At 40.1% G+C, this 15,647-nt stretch overlaps 2 protein-coding genes across 2 annotated transcripts in view; both read right to left on the bottom strand.

The window, feature by feature from the left end:
- LOC141748086 (multidrug resistance-associated protein 1-like) overlaps positions 1 to 3,023 on the bottom strand; it is a 38,642-nt gene extending 35,619 nt beyond the window's left edge. The window contains exon 1 of the mRNA XM_074599561.1: positions 2,890 to 3,023. The gene's annotated coding sequence lies outside the window, so the exon portion shown is untranslated. The remainder of the gene's footprint in view (positions 1 to 2,889) is intronic.
- RBM11 (RNA binding motif protein 11) lies at positions 40 to 12,292 on the bottom strand. The gene is made up of 5 exons (XM_074599574.1): positions 12,073 to 12,292; positions 7,908 to 8,070; positions 6,944 to 7,022; positions 6,126 to 6,219; positions 40 to 4,212 (listed from the first exon to the last, which is right to left on the bottom strand). The coding sequence occupies exons 1-5, from the start codon at positions 12,172 to 12,174 to the stop codon at positions 3,880 to 3,882; spliced, it is 771 nt and encodes a 256-aa protein (XP_074455675.1). The 5' UTR covers positions 12,175 to 12,292; the 3' UTR covers positions 40 to 3,879.
- Positions 12,293 to 15,647: the final 3,355 nt, after the last annotated feature.

Here is a 15,647-nt window from a genome sequence, read left to right as displayed (position 1 = left end):
TATTTGTCTTTATTTCAATTCTGCCGAATTGGGTGCCGGGAGTTTAACAGCAGCAGCACACCACACGTTTCTGACAGTCCAGTATTTGTAGTGATAAGATGCAGGTGATTGGTGAGCTATATAGTTCCTTTACTATCCCGCATCATACATATGCATTCAAGTTAATGTTTTAAATGTTTTGGGAGATCCCTTTAATTAGCGTGCTTATTATTTACAAAAGGCTGTGTGTTTTAATATTATAAACTCCTAAGGCTTCTCTAGGACACAGTCTTATCTGGACTCCATTCCAAAGACTATACGTCTTGTCACCCTTTACTTAGACCAGGAGTGTACTCCCTCTGTGGGCCCTGTTCGCCTTCAGTAAGCTTTCGATATGGTAATCCTTCAACAATTCAATTTCTTTGATCTAAGTTCCAGTTAGTTGTTTCTACATCTAGTCCAGCTGGATGCGCAAGGGCACAATTAAGTTCACTTGTGCAAAAGTCCATGTGCAAAAGGCCCAATTAAATATTAATTTCAGGGGTTCAGCTAAAGTTCAATCAAATTTCTATTACAATTTTAACCATATTCTTTTGACATCAGTGGCATGTGTGCATCGTATCTTGTGACTAAAAATAGGAAAAAAATTTTTTTTTTTTTTTGCTAGCTCTTAGCTGGATATCTGCTACCAGAAGTTCATTAGTGCATCAGAAAATTACAAACGACAACAGTACTTTTGTCTTAGAGTTGGGCCCACAGCATGAGCCACCTCGTGACACCCACTGTGCCGCCCACCTAGAGCAGGGCACTGCAGTGCCGCGGCTGCTGAATAAATCCAACTTAAAACTTTTGGATAAAATACAGAAAGCATGTGCTCGCTGTCGACTGAACTGCTCGCTCCACCTGGGATGGGCAGGTGAAAGGCCAGCTTGTCTCTGGAACCAGGCTGCTGCAGCACTGGGAACTCCATCAGAACCCATACCAGATAAGCAAGTTTTGATCTTTTTTACTGCTCAATACTTTCTGGTTTTGCTTTTTGGAAGCTTCGTACAGCTTGCTCACTAGCATTTAAATGTAAAGACAGGTAGGAGGGAAGCTAGAATAGTAATTTCCATTGCTGTTTTTTTTTCCTGGACATAAAGTTTTTCCAAAAGTTAGTAAAAATCTGGATCTTGATCTTACTCTATAATTAATACAGCACCTCCCCTTTGACTCTTGTTGACCTGGCACATTGCCAACTTAAATGAGAACGCATCACTCACTGTGACCCTGATTTGTCCAAAGTTTGGGAGATTGTAACGGAAATCACTATGCACTGCATTCCATATCATAAAATACAGAGAAACAAGTCTAAACGCAAGACCAATGTGACAGCAGAGAAAGCAAAATTTTGTGGCCAGACAGAGCGTGGGAACTGAAAGACCAGGAAAAAATAAGAATAATTTAGAATCAGAACTAGCATAGAAAACATTCATTCATATTCATACAGAATTTTAAAAAGTGGCTAAAACAGATAGGGGGTTGAATAAATATTTGGTCAAGAGCAAACTCAAGTGGTTTTTTTTTTTGTTTCCAGTATTTTATTTCTTAAACACGGTGACAATGTAATTAAAACAACAACAAGGCCCTGACTAAAGTGATATCTTAAGTTAACAGATGTAAACATGAAATTTATTTATGGCTAAAGTAATTTTAGCACATTCCCACATGCCCAGCTTTTCTTCTTTTAACACACTGATGAGTTTTAAGTAAGCGGATATTGAGAGGTATTAAAATCTGTACTTCCTTCAGGAAAAAAAAAAGACTAGGAAGAGGGTAAGAAAAAATATTTCTGTAGAAGAATTGTATTGATATTTTATCAGCAATATGATCCTCCTTGACATTCCTTTTGTAGAGTATAATTGCATAGAACAGATTATCTTATCTATCCACTGGGGAAGTCTGGCAAGGACACATAGACATGACTAAGCTTCTCTTTCTGTAGGCTAACTCTGGTTTAGGCATCCATCTGTTTTCTCTTTTGTCTGGTGACCTTCACTTCTAACTTAAGTTAGTGTTAACATATTCTTCCTCGACTCGATTATATTTAAATTTGTGTAACATAAGGAACAGGTTGAAGGAAATCCACTGTATTTTACTTGTTAACTTTTTCCATTAGTGCGGCAGCTTTTGTGATCAGTGACTTACTGGTATAACGTCAGCACTCTCTTCCAACAGAAGTTAGATTACATTCACATAGCTTAGTCCTAAAGGTACTGGTGAGGAAAAAAAAAAACCAAACCAAAAGTATAAAGGGGCAAGTGTTTTCGTGGAAGGGTAGAGGAAAAAAGTGAAAGGGATTAGGCAGACTAAACAAGTTTCTGAAAACATTAGGCATAAATCTTATTTAAGGCACAGACTTTTGTTATGTAAATTCTTTATAGAGAAGGTTGAATTCAGTTGCCAATGACATTTCAAGGGTGCCATACTGTGGCGTTATAGGGATGTCTCTTCGGCTCAAGAAGTAACCCCTTTGGGAAGTTAAAAGCAGTGTCTTGACAAAGTGATTTTATTAGCTGTAATTTATCTTATCAGACAAAAGAGAAATCATTGCAAGCTAAATGTTCTTCCATTTCTGAAACTTATTTGGGTTTGTAAAACACACCATCTTTAAACCAGTAAACTTGGATATTCTTTCTCAATACCAGCATAAGGATGAAAAGTATTCCTTTCAAGCAACCCAACGTTATAACCAAGGAAACTGATTTTAACAAAACCAAAATCCTGTTTTATTGTCAGGTTCAACTTGAAGCCTACACCTAGTCTGAACAGAAGGCTTAACTTTAAACAATATTAAATAGCAGAAAACTGAGTGTTTTGCTTTCTCATATAACAGGATCTTAAGAGTGTTTTACCTGTACTGCATCATACCTCCATATCTGTCTATAGGTTGTTGGTGGCAGTTGTGAAAGACAGTAAATAGGTCATTTGACTTCTTCGATTCATCACAGTATGAGATAGTTTATTCTTCCTCTGCTAAACAAGGGAAAAACTTTTCTTCTTAAGAGGTAGTACTAACTCCACTGACTCATGCTGTTGTGCTGTCAATCAGATGAGATACTCATTGATTTTTTCATCCATTTGTTACAATGAACATTTAGATTCTCAAATAAGCAAATAAAACACTAGAGAGTAATTTTATATAAAGATGCATATATATGCATGTAGTTCTAATCAATACATGCTGCAGCCATAAAGTATATACATTCAATTGAGTATTGACACATATGTAAGTCTTGTAGTTAGTGCAAATGCTCATATTTTACCTCATATTTACTACTGGAAAACAAAACCAATTCCAATAACCATACAAGGTGATTCTAACCAAAAATAACAACAGAGCTAAGTCAGAAAAAAAAGTTATAGGCATTCATACTTCAGTGACGAGCACATCTCTGATGTTTCACTTAGAATTTCTAGCCCACTCACTTTCTTCAATGGCTCCAGAAAATTCTTACACCATTCACAAAACTACATTCCACATGTGATGGAATGCTTAATGAGTGGCTGAAATTATGCATTTTCATAAAGTTTCTATATCAGTGAAATAGTAGCCTTCCATGATTCGGGGGGGGGGGGGGGGGGAGAGAAGGGGGGAGGGGGTGCGACGAACTAATTTTTTTTCTTTATTAACAAAACTTTATCTTCTTAAACTTTTCCTATACCTTAAATAGTACTTTCCTCTTTAAATAGGTTGAGATTAAATAAAGTATCAGTATACTTTATGCATAACATATTTCAAAAATAACATGAATCTTGAACATTCCTTTTTTAATAAAGTGCAAAGATGAAAGAATGAATTTCTCTCAAATAAAAATAGCAAATATAATAATAATAAAATATTAATCTAGTTACACAGTATTAATGTGTCTTTTTCTTGGCTTTGCACTTCTTGTATTTTTGGTCACGCTCTCTTTGCCTCATTTTGTCATCCTCAATACTAGTGTCACTGTCACAACTTTGCTGTTCCCTCTTTCTTTTAGAGGTCCTTTCATCCACCTGGTGCTCTTCAGAGTCACTTGAATGTGGCAGGGCCAATCCAAAAGAACTCTGTGCAGACTTAAAATTTGCAGCTTGATTCTGATAGGGAGAAAAGGAAAAATTTGAAGGCAGTGGCGGAGTCATCTGATAGTAAGGAAATTGTTGACCCATTGGACTCTCTGCTGTGTACTGCTGTGCTAAAAAATGGTTCATCTAGAGAAATAGAAACTTGAGTTGTTAACACTGTAAAGAGGAAGTTCTGAAGAGTTTAATTTTGCATGCATTACAACTTCTACAATGAAAATACTGATAAATTATAAAACAACATAACATAGAACATTTAAGAATAAAGCTTATATATTTTATTATATCAACTAGTATAGTTGGAAAAAGTAGACAATCTTTCATGGCAAAGTTAGAACAGAGACATAATCTGATGTAAGATTAAACTGCCAGTTAGTCTTTGTGTGAGGTAATCAAACATGGCATTCCTTTCATTTCTTCTATGTATTTTATAAACATTTGTAACTGTAATGCCTATCATTAACGTAAAGACATGCATATCTGCTTTTTTTAACCTCTTAAGTAATTTTAAGTTAACGCAGAACTAGGCATTCCAACAAGGCATAGTGAATCCATAGATCAAAGCACTTGGAACAATGCAGTAAGTGCCCAGTTTATTGCTACAGTCCCTAAAGTATCCCAAAAGTCCCTCATACAAAACACACAGTCCAAATACAGAAATAGAATTACAAAGGTCAGAAAAGAGCAGCTTTCTACTGACTGGCAGTAACCAGAAAAATAATGGGGAGCATGTTTGAGTATGTTATATGTGTAGACTGACTTCAAGTGAGTAACCTGCTTGGGTCAGCCAAGTAAAGGTGAGGCAGAAGTGTGATGGCCTACACGCAACTAGATCACTTTCTGCTGGAGCTGCAACAAAGAATCAGTGGAGACATACTGTAATTATCACCCCTTCTAGCAAGCAGAAAATGGGATGAAGTTGGTTGTGTGTGCTGGTCTGCTGAGTGTGATCTCTTGGTGTTTATGTACTGCATTGTTACTGAGGTGTGGGTTCATCAGCGAGCACAGTGTGGGAGATGGTACACTCCCAAGCCTTCCAACCGCAATGGAGGAGATGGGAACGTTTGCCCAAGCACCAGCTCCTCTGAGGTCACAGCCTGGGAAGAAGGGAGGCAGGCCACCACCACATCTGTGCAACAGGGAACAGACCCTCTCTATATTCCTGTTCAGATTGCCGGTAGCAAGAGTAGTCTAGCCAGACTTCACCCTTTCTACAGTTATAAAGGGCTGGCCATTCCCCAGTCAGACTGGGTGGCAGCAGTACTGTCCACAGTTGGTACCTCACATTAAATGCTGGGTTTCTTCAGTCCTACTGATGAGTCCATACTCATCAGATTCAGAAGATCCATGATATGTTTGGTGACTAGGGTTTGGCCCACAGGTCGCCATCTGAAGAGACCAGTTCCCTTGCCTTGTGGAGTATATCAGACAAAAGAGATTAGGACAAGAATGGCCTGTGCATCAGACTCTGTTAGAGGGGAAGCGGAATACGGGTTCTCACTGTCTACTGCTGTGAAGTAAATCATGAAAGTTAGAACTGCAGGGGCATGAAAAGTTTTAGGCCAGAAACCCTCAAACTGTTGATGCCCTAACTTGGGCAGTGGCGATTTGTTGGGGGTGTTTTAGGTTTGGTTTTAGGACATTGCAAATTTCTGCTGAGCATTTCTACATTGAGTAGAAAAGCTAAGAAGTTCCCTGACTAAATTAGCTGTACAGAAAGAAGCTATTGCTTGCAGGGTTGTAACTTCACTAGGTCAGCTTGTATCACCAAGGGGATTTGATCTGGAACACAGTACAGGAAAAAGCTCAATCTGCACAGACATTTCTGGCCTCCCTAAGCTTTAAGACATTCTGCAGTAAAAAAACAGTTCGGTTTGGTTGACCGCTGTTATTATAGTACCCTTAAGTACTAAAATAAACAGATTTAATACAAAGTTAGCAGCCTAAACCACATTTTGAGACATTAAATAAGCACTGTTTGCAGAAATACAGAACACCTTCAACTTCATAAAAAAGCTCCCGTATTTTTAACACAAACTCACCATCTTTTGAAAGCCTGAGTATTCATGAAGTAAACTATTGTTCATTGGAAAAGGAGTAACAGGACATGGAGGATTTCCATAAGGCTCTTGATACCTATGAAAAACAAGCAAGTGTACAAAGACTAGATGTCCACCAATTACTGCTTACCAGAGTGCTGAGACTTAACTCTTGGGCTACAGTGAGTATACCCAAGAGGAGAATTGAGAAATTAAAAACTGGACTTTCATGAAAAAAACTGATAAAACAAGCCAAATACATTCAAAGGCTCAATTAATGAGTAATGATCATGTGTACTTAAGTACAGAGGCAAAGGAGTTCTGGATTTCACCATGGGAGTTTAGCTTCCACAGAGAGTTCTGCCACATTTGTAAATAAAAATGTAGAAATATTGAAAAATACTGAATCTGGGGCGTTCAGACTTACATTATAACAGGCTTATACCTGTGCATTCATACATGCAGATATAAATTCAGTGGGGTTTAAAAAGATTACTTCCATTGTCAGATTTTTTCCCCCCTAACAACTGCAAACATTACTAGTACAAACACCATATTTCAATATTTTCTCATGGTCCTGTACCTTGCAGAAACAAATAAAAAAATGGAAAATTCAAGCTAACTGAACCTCTGGCATGCTAAACAACGAAACGTTAAAATTAACTGATGCCCTCTGCAAGTCATCAGTAAGGATGTAATTAAAGCATGCAACAGCTGTTTTAATAAAAAGCCTAGAGATTGCTCTACCACGTCAACTAATTTTCTTAATAAGATTTTTTTAAAATTAATCATACAGTTCATTCACAGGTGATCTTTGTTACCTATATGAAGGTGAATATAAGTCAATACAGTTCTCAAAACCATGTGTAGGGCTGTTGAGTTCTGATGAGTAAGAACTCCCTGTAAATAAGACAAAAGCATAATGACTATTCAGTTACGACTACTCAATTAACAAGTTAAAAATACAGAAAGTGTTCTGTGTCATCTGTAGTGTGCTAGTATATCTAAGCTAGTATATAAAGTTAAGGTGCCATTTTATGGCAGATAATCTATAGCATCATTTTACTGCTTGAAAACGTTCATGTATCATTTACTCACTTAAGGAAGCATAAATCAGGGCTGTTGAAGTAAGCAAGAACAGAATAATCCCCATTCAGCTACAGACACAGGAGATGCTTCTGATTTTAGGAACCTCAGCCCTTCTACTTAAACCCAGCAACTGCTCTGTACAGCCTTTGAAGGACGGACTGGCACAGCGCAGAGTGGGAACACGAGTCCTTAATGTTGGGGTTGCAAATGCCGCCTAATCATTAGCTTTCTAGGTTTATTTTCATAAATATAAAATGAAGAATGTGATGTTTATTTGACTATATTCTTCAAACTACAATCCCTTCCACTTAAAAGCAAAGCTCTGGTAAGTCTGTGGCTTTAGTATGAAAACTATCAAAGAGCTTGACAGTTTGTTGCAATTACGGAATCAACTTTTCCTGTCAGACTGCAAGTTAAAGTCACACCCCAATTCATAAATGTAATCCAGCGTGAAAACCTGTGCTGCTATGTTTTCCATACAGTACGGTCTGAGCTGGCTTGCAAGTTATGCTGTCCTGAACCAACCTATTGTATTCTCTTAGTAAACAAAAAATACAAAGACTGAATCCTTCCCAAAAGCCAGAGTATAATTTATTCATCTATAAATCGTTGACTTTGTAAAAGACTGTGGGATTCAAAAATAGTAATTTTAAAAAAAAATTACAAAGGATTAATCATTGAGACTAATAAACATACCAAACCGATACTGCACTTTAATTGGTCTTCCATACAAACGGATTCCATTCAGCAAAGCTATTGCATAAGGCACTGATTCTTTGTGCTTAAAGCAGACAAATCCAAAAGACTTAGGTTTTCCCTCTTTGTCCTTACAAATCGTCACTTTGGTTAATGGTCCAGCCTGAAAGAAATTTATATTATTTTCTCACAGAAATTAAGAGACTGACTCTTCATTCTGTTTTGAATATGTATTTCATAATGATGTATATTTTGCCATAGTCAGAAATTGTGGGAGTTTCTCAGTGTAAGAATCTCTACTTAATTTTGAAAATGTGTGCCCACATTCCCCAAGCTCAAATTTTGAGCCTTCTACAAACAAAAATCAGCTCCACAAATGTTAGAAAGGAACCAAGCATCACTCCATGGGTGATGTTTAGTCTTTAAAAATCAGATTTTTTGATTATTTTTAAAATATACTAACAGCTGCTGCAAGGGGGAAGACTGATTTACTGACTCCGTAGCAAAAGTTATCTTATGCGTGTACAGCTGCTAGTACAATTGTAACTAAGCACATTGATAGTATCAGCTATGTAAAAGTGACCTACTCCATTAATATGCTTCTACTTTACTCTTGCTTAAATTCATAAAATGGGTAGCATCGACACTGTGGGAAAGCAAACCTGAATAAAGAGTAGTGCTTCTGGAACCAACACAAAACAGTTTTCTGTATTGCCTAAACCTCATCACAACTGCACGGCAAGAAATCAAGAGACACTATCATCTCATCTGAGATAACATACTGTTTCTGCACCTCCCTAACCCAGAGCCCCCCAATAAAACAAAACCCCAAACTACTCCCTGTGGCTGAAATGTCTTTATTGAAAAGTTTAATCTCTGCCTATAAGTACCATTTTAATCCTTGCATAGTACTTCTAGAACCAAATTAAAGCAGTGATGTTTCATAAATACTGGCTTCATTTTTAAATAAATTGTCATTTTTATAATAAATAGCAAAGATGATGAATCTTCTCAACACAAGACTGAATCAGTATATTAGTCACGAAATTAACAGTTTCTCATAAAAACAAACTCTGCATCTACAGAGCTGATTTAGCAGAGGGAAAAGAAACGGCCAACAGCAATCTCCTGCCACAGCTCAGGAGTGTTAAAGATGCAACGACTTAACTTTAGGAGGATATAATACCCAGATGAGCAATGAAGTGAATATAAGTTAAAAAAAAAAATCCATCAGTAAAAAAAAAAAAATCACTGAATGTCCAAATTACTGTAGTAGACGGAGAATTCATTGTTCTGAAGCAAAAAACAGCGCTCATCAGTAGAACTGGCTTCTACTACTACTAGTGATACAGTATGTACTTTTCAGTCAAAGTCACTCACAAGCCATCTATAGCTTCAGGCAAACACAAGTTTACTTATACCAGCTTTACAGCAATTAAACTGCATAAACAGTTAAACATTCAAAATGAACACACATCATATGCTCAGACGAAGAAAATAAGCCAAAGAAAGTAATTTACTTTATTATTCTGCGTTTTCAATGATTACTGTCAAGCAACAAATCTGCAATGTCTGCTGTGCGCATTTAGAGTGATGATGTGGAGCCATCTCCCTTATTATACCCTCCATGTCGTCAGACTGAAGATATTAAGGTTGTCATCTGTGATAATAATGTCTGACCGCTGTATGCTTTTGCCAGCTGTGTATAAACTACTCCTCACATAAATAAGACGCTTTTGCTGAAAAATGAAACACCCCCATCCCTGGTGAAAGTAGGCAAGTCATATAGACAAAACCAAAGGATTAAAAATAATGTACTATTTTTTACTACTGGTGCACAGGGTGATCAGGCTGTAGAGCAATAAATATTACCTAGGTTGTCCTGTGCAGGGAATCTTCAAAACGGTGATCTCATCTGTCCAAACATCTTGAAGTTTGATGAGTTTTTTTGTTTGTTTTTTTGTTGTTGTTTGGATGGTTTGTTTTTAAAGAAGGTATTTCAGGAAGATTCTGAACATGTTTATTTTTGCTTGAATTGGCTCCTTAAGACATTTTTGTTGTTGTTCTGCACTACACTGCAGCTTTAAAAAAAAATTACATATATCCAGTCTTCTGATTATTATTTATTATTTGCCTAACAAAGAGGATCTGGTTCTTCAAGAACTAGAAGCGAGAAACTCAAGTCCTTTGCAGGTCAGTCTTTTAAATACGTAGTCTTCCTGTTCATAAATAAAAATATTAATAGTTTAGAAGTAATAATAGATACTTGCTCATAATTTGATGGGGGAAAAGCTACAGGTCAGGACTGCATCTTCAGGACCATGCCACAGCAGGAATATTGAACTGTATATTTTCCAAGAAAGTACAATACTGCAATGAGAAGCATATGCTGTTGCAGCAAAAGATAGAGAAACCTGAGTCAGAACAAGATGAAGACATGAAAAAAAGATAAGTAGATGTTATTGGGATGACCTAAAGACCCAGATAAAAGTCATCAGTTGGATGACTGCTGCAGATTATGCACAAGAGTCATGCATAATGAGAGCATCTGCTTATTTTTATCACTTTTGTACCAGAATTTGTATGGTATTACTCACGTTCTCTGGTGAAACAAGCTTTCTTACCCTAACGTTTATAGCAGACTACTGTCTAGTATTGGAAACAGTCAGAATTCTGCACAGAAAATAAGGAAGAATAAAAAAAAAGAAGAAACAACAGTTTCTTGGCTAATTTTAGGGAAAAGTTAAAAACTGAAAGTTAGAAGAGATGGGAATAGCTAAAAACCCAACGGGCTTTCAATGCAAACAGGGCAGCATGCTGAGGTCTTGCCTAGTTAACAAGACAAATACCAGATTAATCAGCAGAATAGAACTGGTGAGTAGAAATAGTTCTGATTAGCAATGAAACAGCAAGAGAACAGATCATTCTGCCCACCTCTTATTTTGCAAACACACCAGAAGGAAGCAAGGTTCATTCTGAGACTGGGGGCAATTAGTAGACCAGAAGAAGCAAGTTTATCACCAAGCTGTTGCCTGAACTGTCCAGAGCCTGGGGCCTTTTAGCTTGACAGAGGGTGACTGGATCACACCAGGAGGAAGAACACAAAACAAAACAACCACAAGCACAAAACAAAACACACCACAAACAAATTCAGAAAAAGTGCATCATCAGCAACTTTTGTCAATCCACCTTGAAATGTGACGCTTGTATTAGTGATATAACGCTCCCTCCTCTCCATATCTTTCCCCCCTCCTTTCCTTATTAATTACTTTCAGGTTAACAAGCCTGGCTTAGCCCGAGATGCTGCCAACGTGGGATCAAAACTGAAGCCAAGTCAGCGTCTTAACATCTTCAGTCTTTGCCATTTGCTTTCCTCCTTGGCATAATTGATTTCCAAAGGTTTGAAACAGGTCCAGCTACTTAGTACGTTCCCACCACCTCCCTGAAAATCCCAGCGACAGAATTTTTAATATCTTCTCAAGCGTTAAAACATTTTGATAGAAAGGTCATTTACAGGTGGAAATCCAGAGTCCCACCTGCGGATCATTCCTATTGCCTCCCACACTCCGTTAGCAGTTTTAATCTTGCTCAAGGCATTTTCAGGTTTTGATCGATAATTTGATCAAGAAAACTCAGTGCAAAGATTTATTGCTCATAATATATATAAAAAAAAAGTGTAAAAGAGATTTTTTTTTTTTCCCCTTGGGGATTTTTAAAACATCTTTAAAACACTTAACCTCCTCACTAAGGCGGGGCCTATCTGTGGCCCCCACACCTGCACAGCCGGGGGGAGACAAAGCCGAGGAAAGGGAGACGGCCGGGACCATCCGCAGCACACCGGGGCTCACGGAGCGGCAGTGTCCAACGGGGGAAGGCGAGAAGGACTTCTGCCCCCGCCCGGTGCCTTGCGGGCGGCAGCCCCAGCCGCCGCCCCCCGCTGCCGGCAGGCACCGGCCCCTCACGACCGGCGGCTCCGCGCTTCGCGGCCGCTCGCAGCCCTTCGCTCCTGCGGCGGTGGCTGCCGTGGCCGCGCCCCAGCCGCAGCCCGAGGCCTCGCCTCGGCCCTGCCCGGCTCCCGGGGACAGCGCGGCACTCGCGCCCGCCTGGGGCCCGCCGAGGCCTCCGCCCCGCGGCCCCGTCCCGCCCCCGGAGGCCCGTCCTCCACCTGCAGGAAGAGCTCGTAGAGGATCTCCTCCCGCACGCGGCTCTCCAGGTTCCCCACGAACAGCGTCCGGTCCGCCTCCTCGGACCGCCCCGGACAGGACATGGCGGCACTGCCGCCGCGGGGTCCCGCCGAGAGAAGGGGGCGGGAGAAGCACCCCCCGCTGCCGTAAAGCGCCGCGCGTTGCTAGAGGGCGGGCCCGGTGTCCTAGCAACGCGGGAGCGCCGCCGGGCGGGCTGCCGGCTGAGGGGAAGAGCGTCGTGCGGGCGAGGTCTGAGGGGACAGGCGCTGCGGCGGGGCCGGCCCTGCGTTGAATATAGCTTGTGAGGGACACTACGTGCGCGGAGTGTTGGTGCCAGGCGGGGCAGGCACTCGCGGGCGCCGTTACTCTGTGGGGAACGTCAACGTTTTGAGATGCTTCTTTCGTTATGTTTTTTTTTTCTTTTCTGGGAATTTTTCATTCTCACCTGTGTGAAGGTGCAAGCATGCAGTGATGAGCCAGAAGAAGATGGCCTAACCGTACAGGAACAGCTCTGGCAAGCTGCCTTCTGCCCTTGCCCGCCTGGCCTTGAACACTTCCAGGGATGGGGCATCCACAACTTCTCTGGGCAACCTGTTCCAGTGCCTCACCACCCTCACAGTAAAGAATTTCTTCCTGATACCCAATCTAAATCTCCCCACTTTCAGTTTGAAACCTTTACCCCTTGTCCTATCATTACACTCCTTGATCAAGAGTCCCTCCCCATCTCTCCTGTAGGCCCCCTTCAGGTACTGGAAGGCCGCTATAAGGTCTCCTCTGAGCCTTCTCTTCTCCAGGCTGAACAACCCCAACTCCTTCAGCCTGTCCTCATAGCATAGGTGCTCCAGCCCTCTCATCATCTTCATGGCCCTCCTCTGGACCCGCTCCAACAGGTCCATGTCCTCATGCTGAGGACTCCACAGCTGGATGCAGTACTCCAGGTGGGGTCTCACCAAAGCAGAAAAAAAACCTTTAAAGCCCTCAAGTGTTTTAGTCATCAACGTGATGAAGCATCGTGATAGTAATAAAATACACATATAAGGTGTCGGGTGTTGTACATATCTCAAGATTTAAAAACAACTGGAATATGATTGCTGTCTTTAAAGCTGAAGTGATACCTGCCTTATAACCCGTTGTTGCATAGTTGCTACAAACAGGTTTCAAGCACATCACACATTTAACATTCAGTATATGTTTCAAAAGAGTTATTTTACAAAGGAGTATATTTTCAGAAGTCATCCTAATGACAGCAATGTGAAAAATATTATTGAAGATTTTTTTTTTTCCCCCAAGCATAGGTAGTGTGCTTTGCCTCAGTGCCCATTATTTTCTAGTGGTGGCTTAGTTACTGTCATGTCAAGTCTATTTAGAAAGGGATTATCAATTTACAGGAATTACAAGCCTCAATGTAGAATACGTAATGAGTCCTAAATTTCTTCCAACTAGTCAGGGTTTTTCCCTTTATAATCTTTAGACAGCTTTTTTTTTTTCATAGTTAAACACGCTGCATTGCAAAAGCCATGTTGTGATTTCGTGTTCCCTGAAAGGGAGCAGCACTCTTAAATCAGTGGTTGGAGAGGAATTTTTCTGGAGAAGTGGCTTGATTCATATGAAAAATGAGAATTGTTATGAGAATGGGATTTACCAAGATTACGAAACCCTTGGGGGTAGAGAGAAGATTAGAAGGGGAAATACATTTACATATAACCACAGATCACGATATCAAGGCTTGCGTAAGAATTTGATCTTAATCTCGAAACCACGCTGTAATGTTCTTAGCTGTTGTTTTATCAGAGATTTTTTTGGGTAAACAGAAGTGTCATTCTGTTACCAGTAAATCATAGTAATCTTCTACTGTAATAAAATGAAGTTTTTATATGTTTTTTTTTCAACTTGGAGACTTGGCCAATCTCAAGGGTTTTTTAACAGCTGGTGGATTGTGGGATCTCTCCAGAGCATCAGAGTTCATTCAGGAGGTACAACTCCTGCAGTCCTGAGCACCGTGGGACACAGAGTGCTGGAGAGGCAGTGCGGGCATCCTCCACTGGTTTGCATAAGGCACTGTCGGAGCAGGTTACTCTGAATTTCAGTGCAAGAAGTGTACCCTTGTGAGAAAAGCAGTGGACAGAACAATATGCAGCGAAGAGGGATGGGCAGTAGCTGAACTTTGAGGGTCTCGCACATGTTTGTGACAGTGTACCTGAAATTCAGAGTCGCCTTGAAGGATTTACCTGACAGTGGGATGTCAGTAGAAACTACTGTGTAAGCAGTAACAGTAGTTAAGATTTCTAAGTGGCATAAGTGCCAATGTTGGTGAACAAAGTCTCCTTGTCATACGACAGAGAGGTGAGTCCAAGAAGCCCTAGTTCAACGTCCTGATTAATACCACAAAACTTTCTGGGCGTTGATTTAGTAAAGGAGTCCTTTCCAGAAACTGATTACAGAGGGCTTTAAAACTGTTTTATGGGTTGTTATGTCGACATGGGTAGCACAGTACTTTACTTCCATGTGAGCTGGGCTTACTGTTTTTCAGTTCAAGAGGGAACTTAAAATTTCCTTTCTTTTCCCCATTCATGTGTAAAAGAACAAGTGTTAATTTATTCACAACTAGTGGCATTATGTACGTGTAAAGGTACATACATAAGATTTTCTTCTAAGATCAGGTTATTGGTCCTTGGGTAAGCATGGCAGATATTTTTACTAGGGCTATTACAAGTTCGTTTTCAGTGGTGTTGATCTCTCCGTGCTTTAACTTGTATACGAATGCGTACTGCACGCTGAGTGCATGCTGGGGCTCCCTAACAGGTGATTGCTTGGGTGCGCTAAGTTTTGTTGTAACAATAATCTGTATTAAAAAGTAGAGAGGGGAAAGAGCCAAATTAACACTATACCGTTACTTGTTCTAAGTAATATGTAATGTCAGCAGGGCTGTGCTTTTATAGTCATAGTTGGACAAAGTGTCAAAGATTTGAGATGAATAGGGAATGCAAAGGAATAATGCCTTAGTGAACTTTACTGAAAATAGGGTGACAGATTTGAGAAATGGAAGCGAACATATAATAAAAGGTTGCTGGCTAAGCTGAGTTGATTTTTGTATGAGTGGACATCCTCCATCATCTTCTCCTTGTGGCTGCATTCAAAGGGGAAAAGACTTTGCAGAGATTTCCTAACGGCTGTTTGCTGCAGGAGCTTGCGTAGCACAGCTTTGTTGAGCTGCTCGGAATCACAAAGCCAGCTGAAGAGACCGATCACTTAAAAGTAAATAATGAAACACACAGACACCCCGTTAACTGTTGTGGATGGAAAAGAAGGCAACATAGACCTTATGTTTAGAAGCACCGTGAAGGATACACTATGCAAAAAAACATTTCTGGGATGCATCTCTGGTATTTGAGTGGCTTTGGTTTGTTTTTCTTTCTCCTGCAGTGAAAATAATTGGGGGCCAGATATAGGCAAACTGAGCACCCAGATGTCTCACTTGAATAACGCAGAGTTTACCTGCCTCTTTGCCTCACTGTGAACCTCAAGAAACTGAAGTTTGTCCTCTTATATTTACCCA

This window comes from Larus michahellis, chromosome 1, assembly GCF_964199755.1.
Source record: "Larus michahellis chromosome 1, bLarMic1.1, whole genome shotgun sequence".
NCBI lineage: Eukaryota > Metazoa > Chordata > Aves > Charadriiformes > Laridae > Larus > Larus michahellis.
The sequence above is the reverse complement of the archived record's forward strand: the minus strand, read 5'-3'. Positions and strand labels throughout refer to the sequence as shown.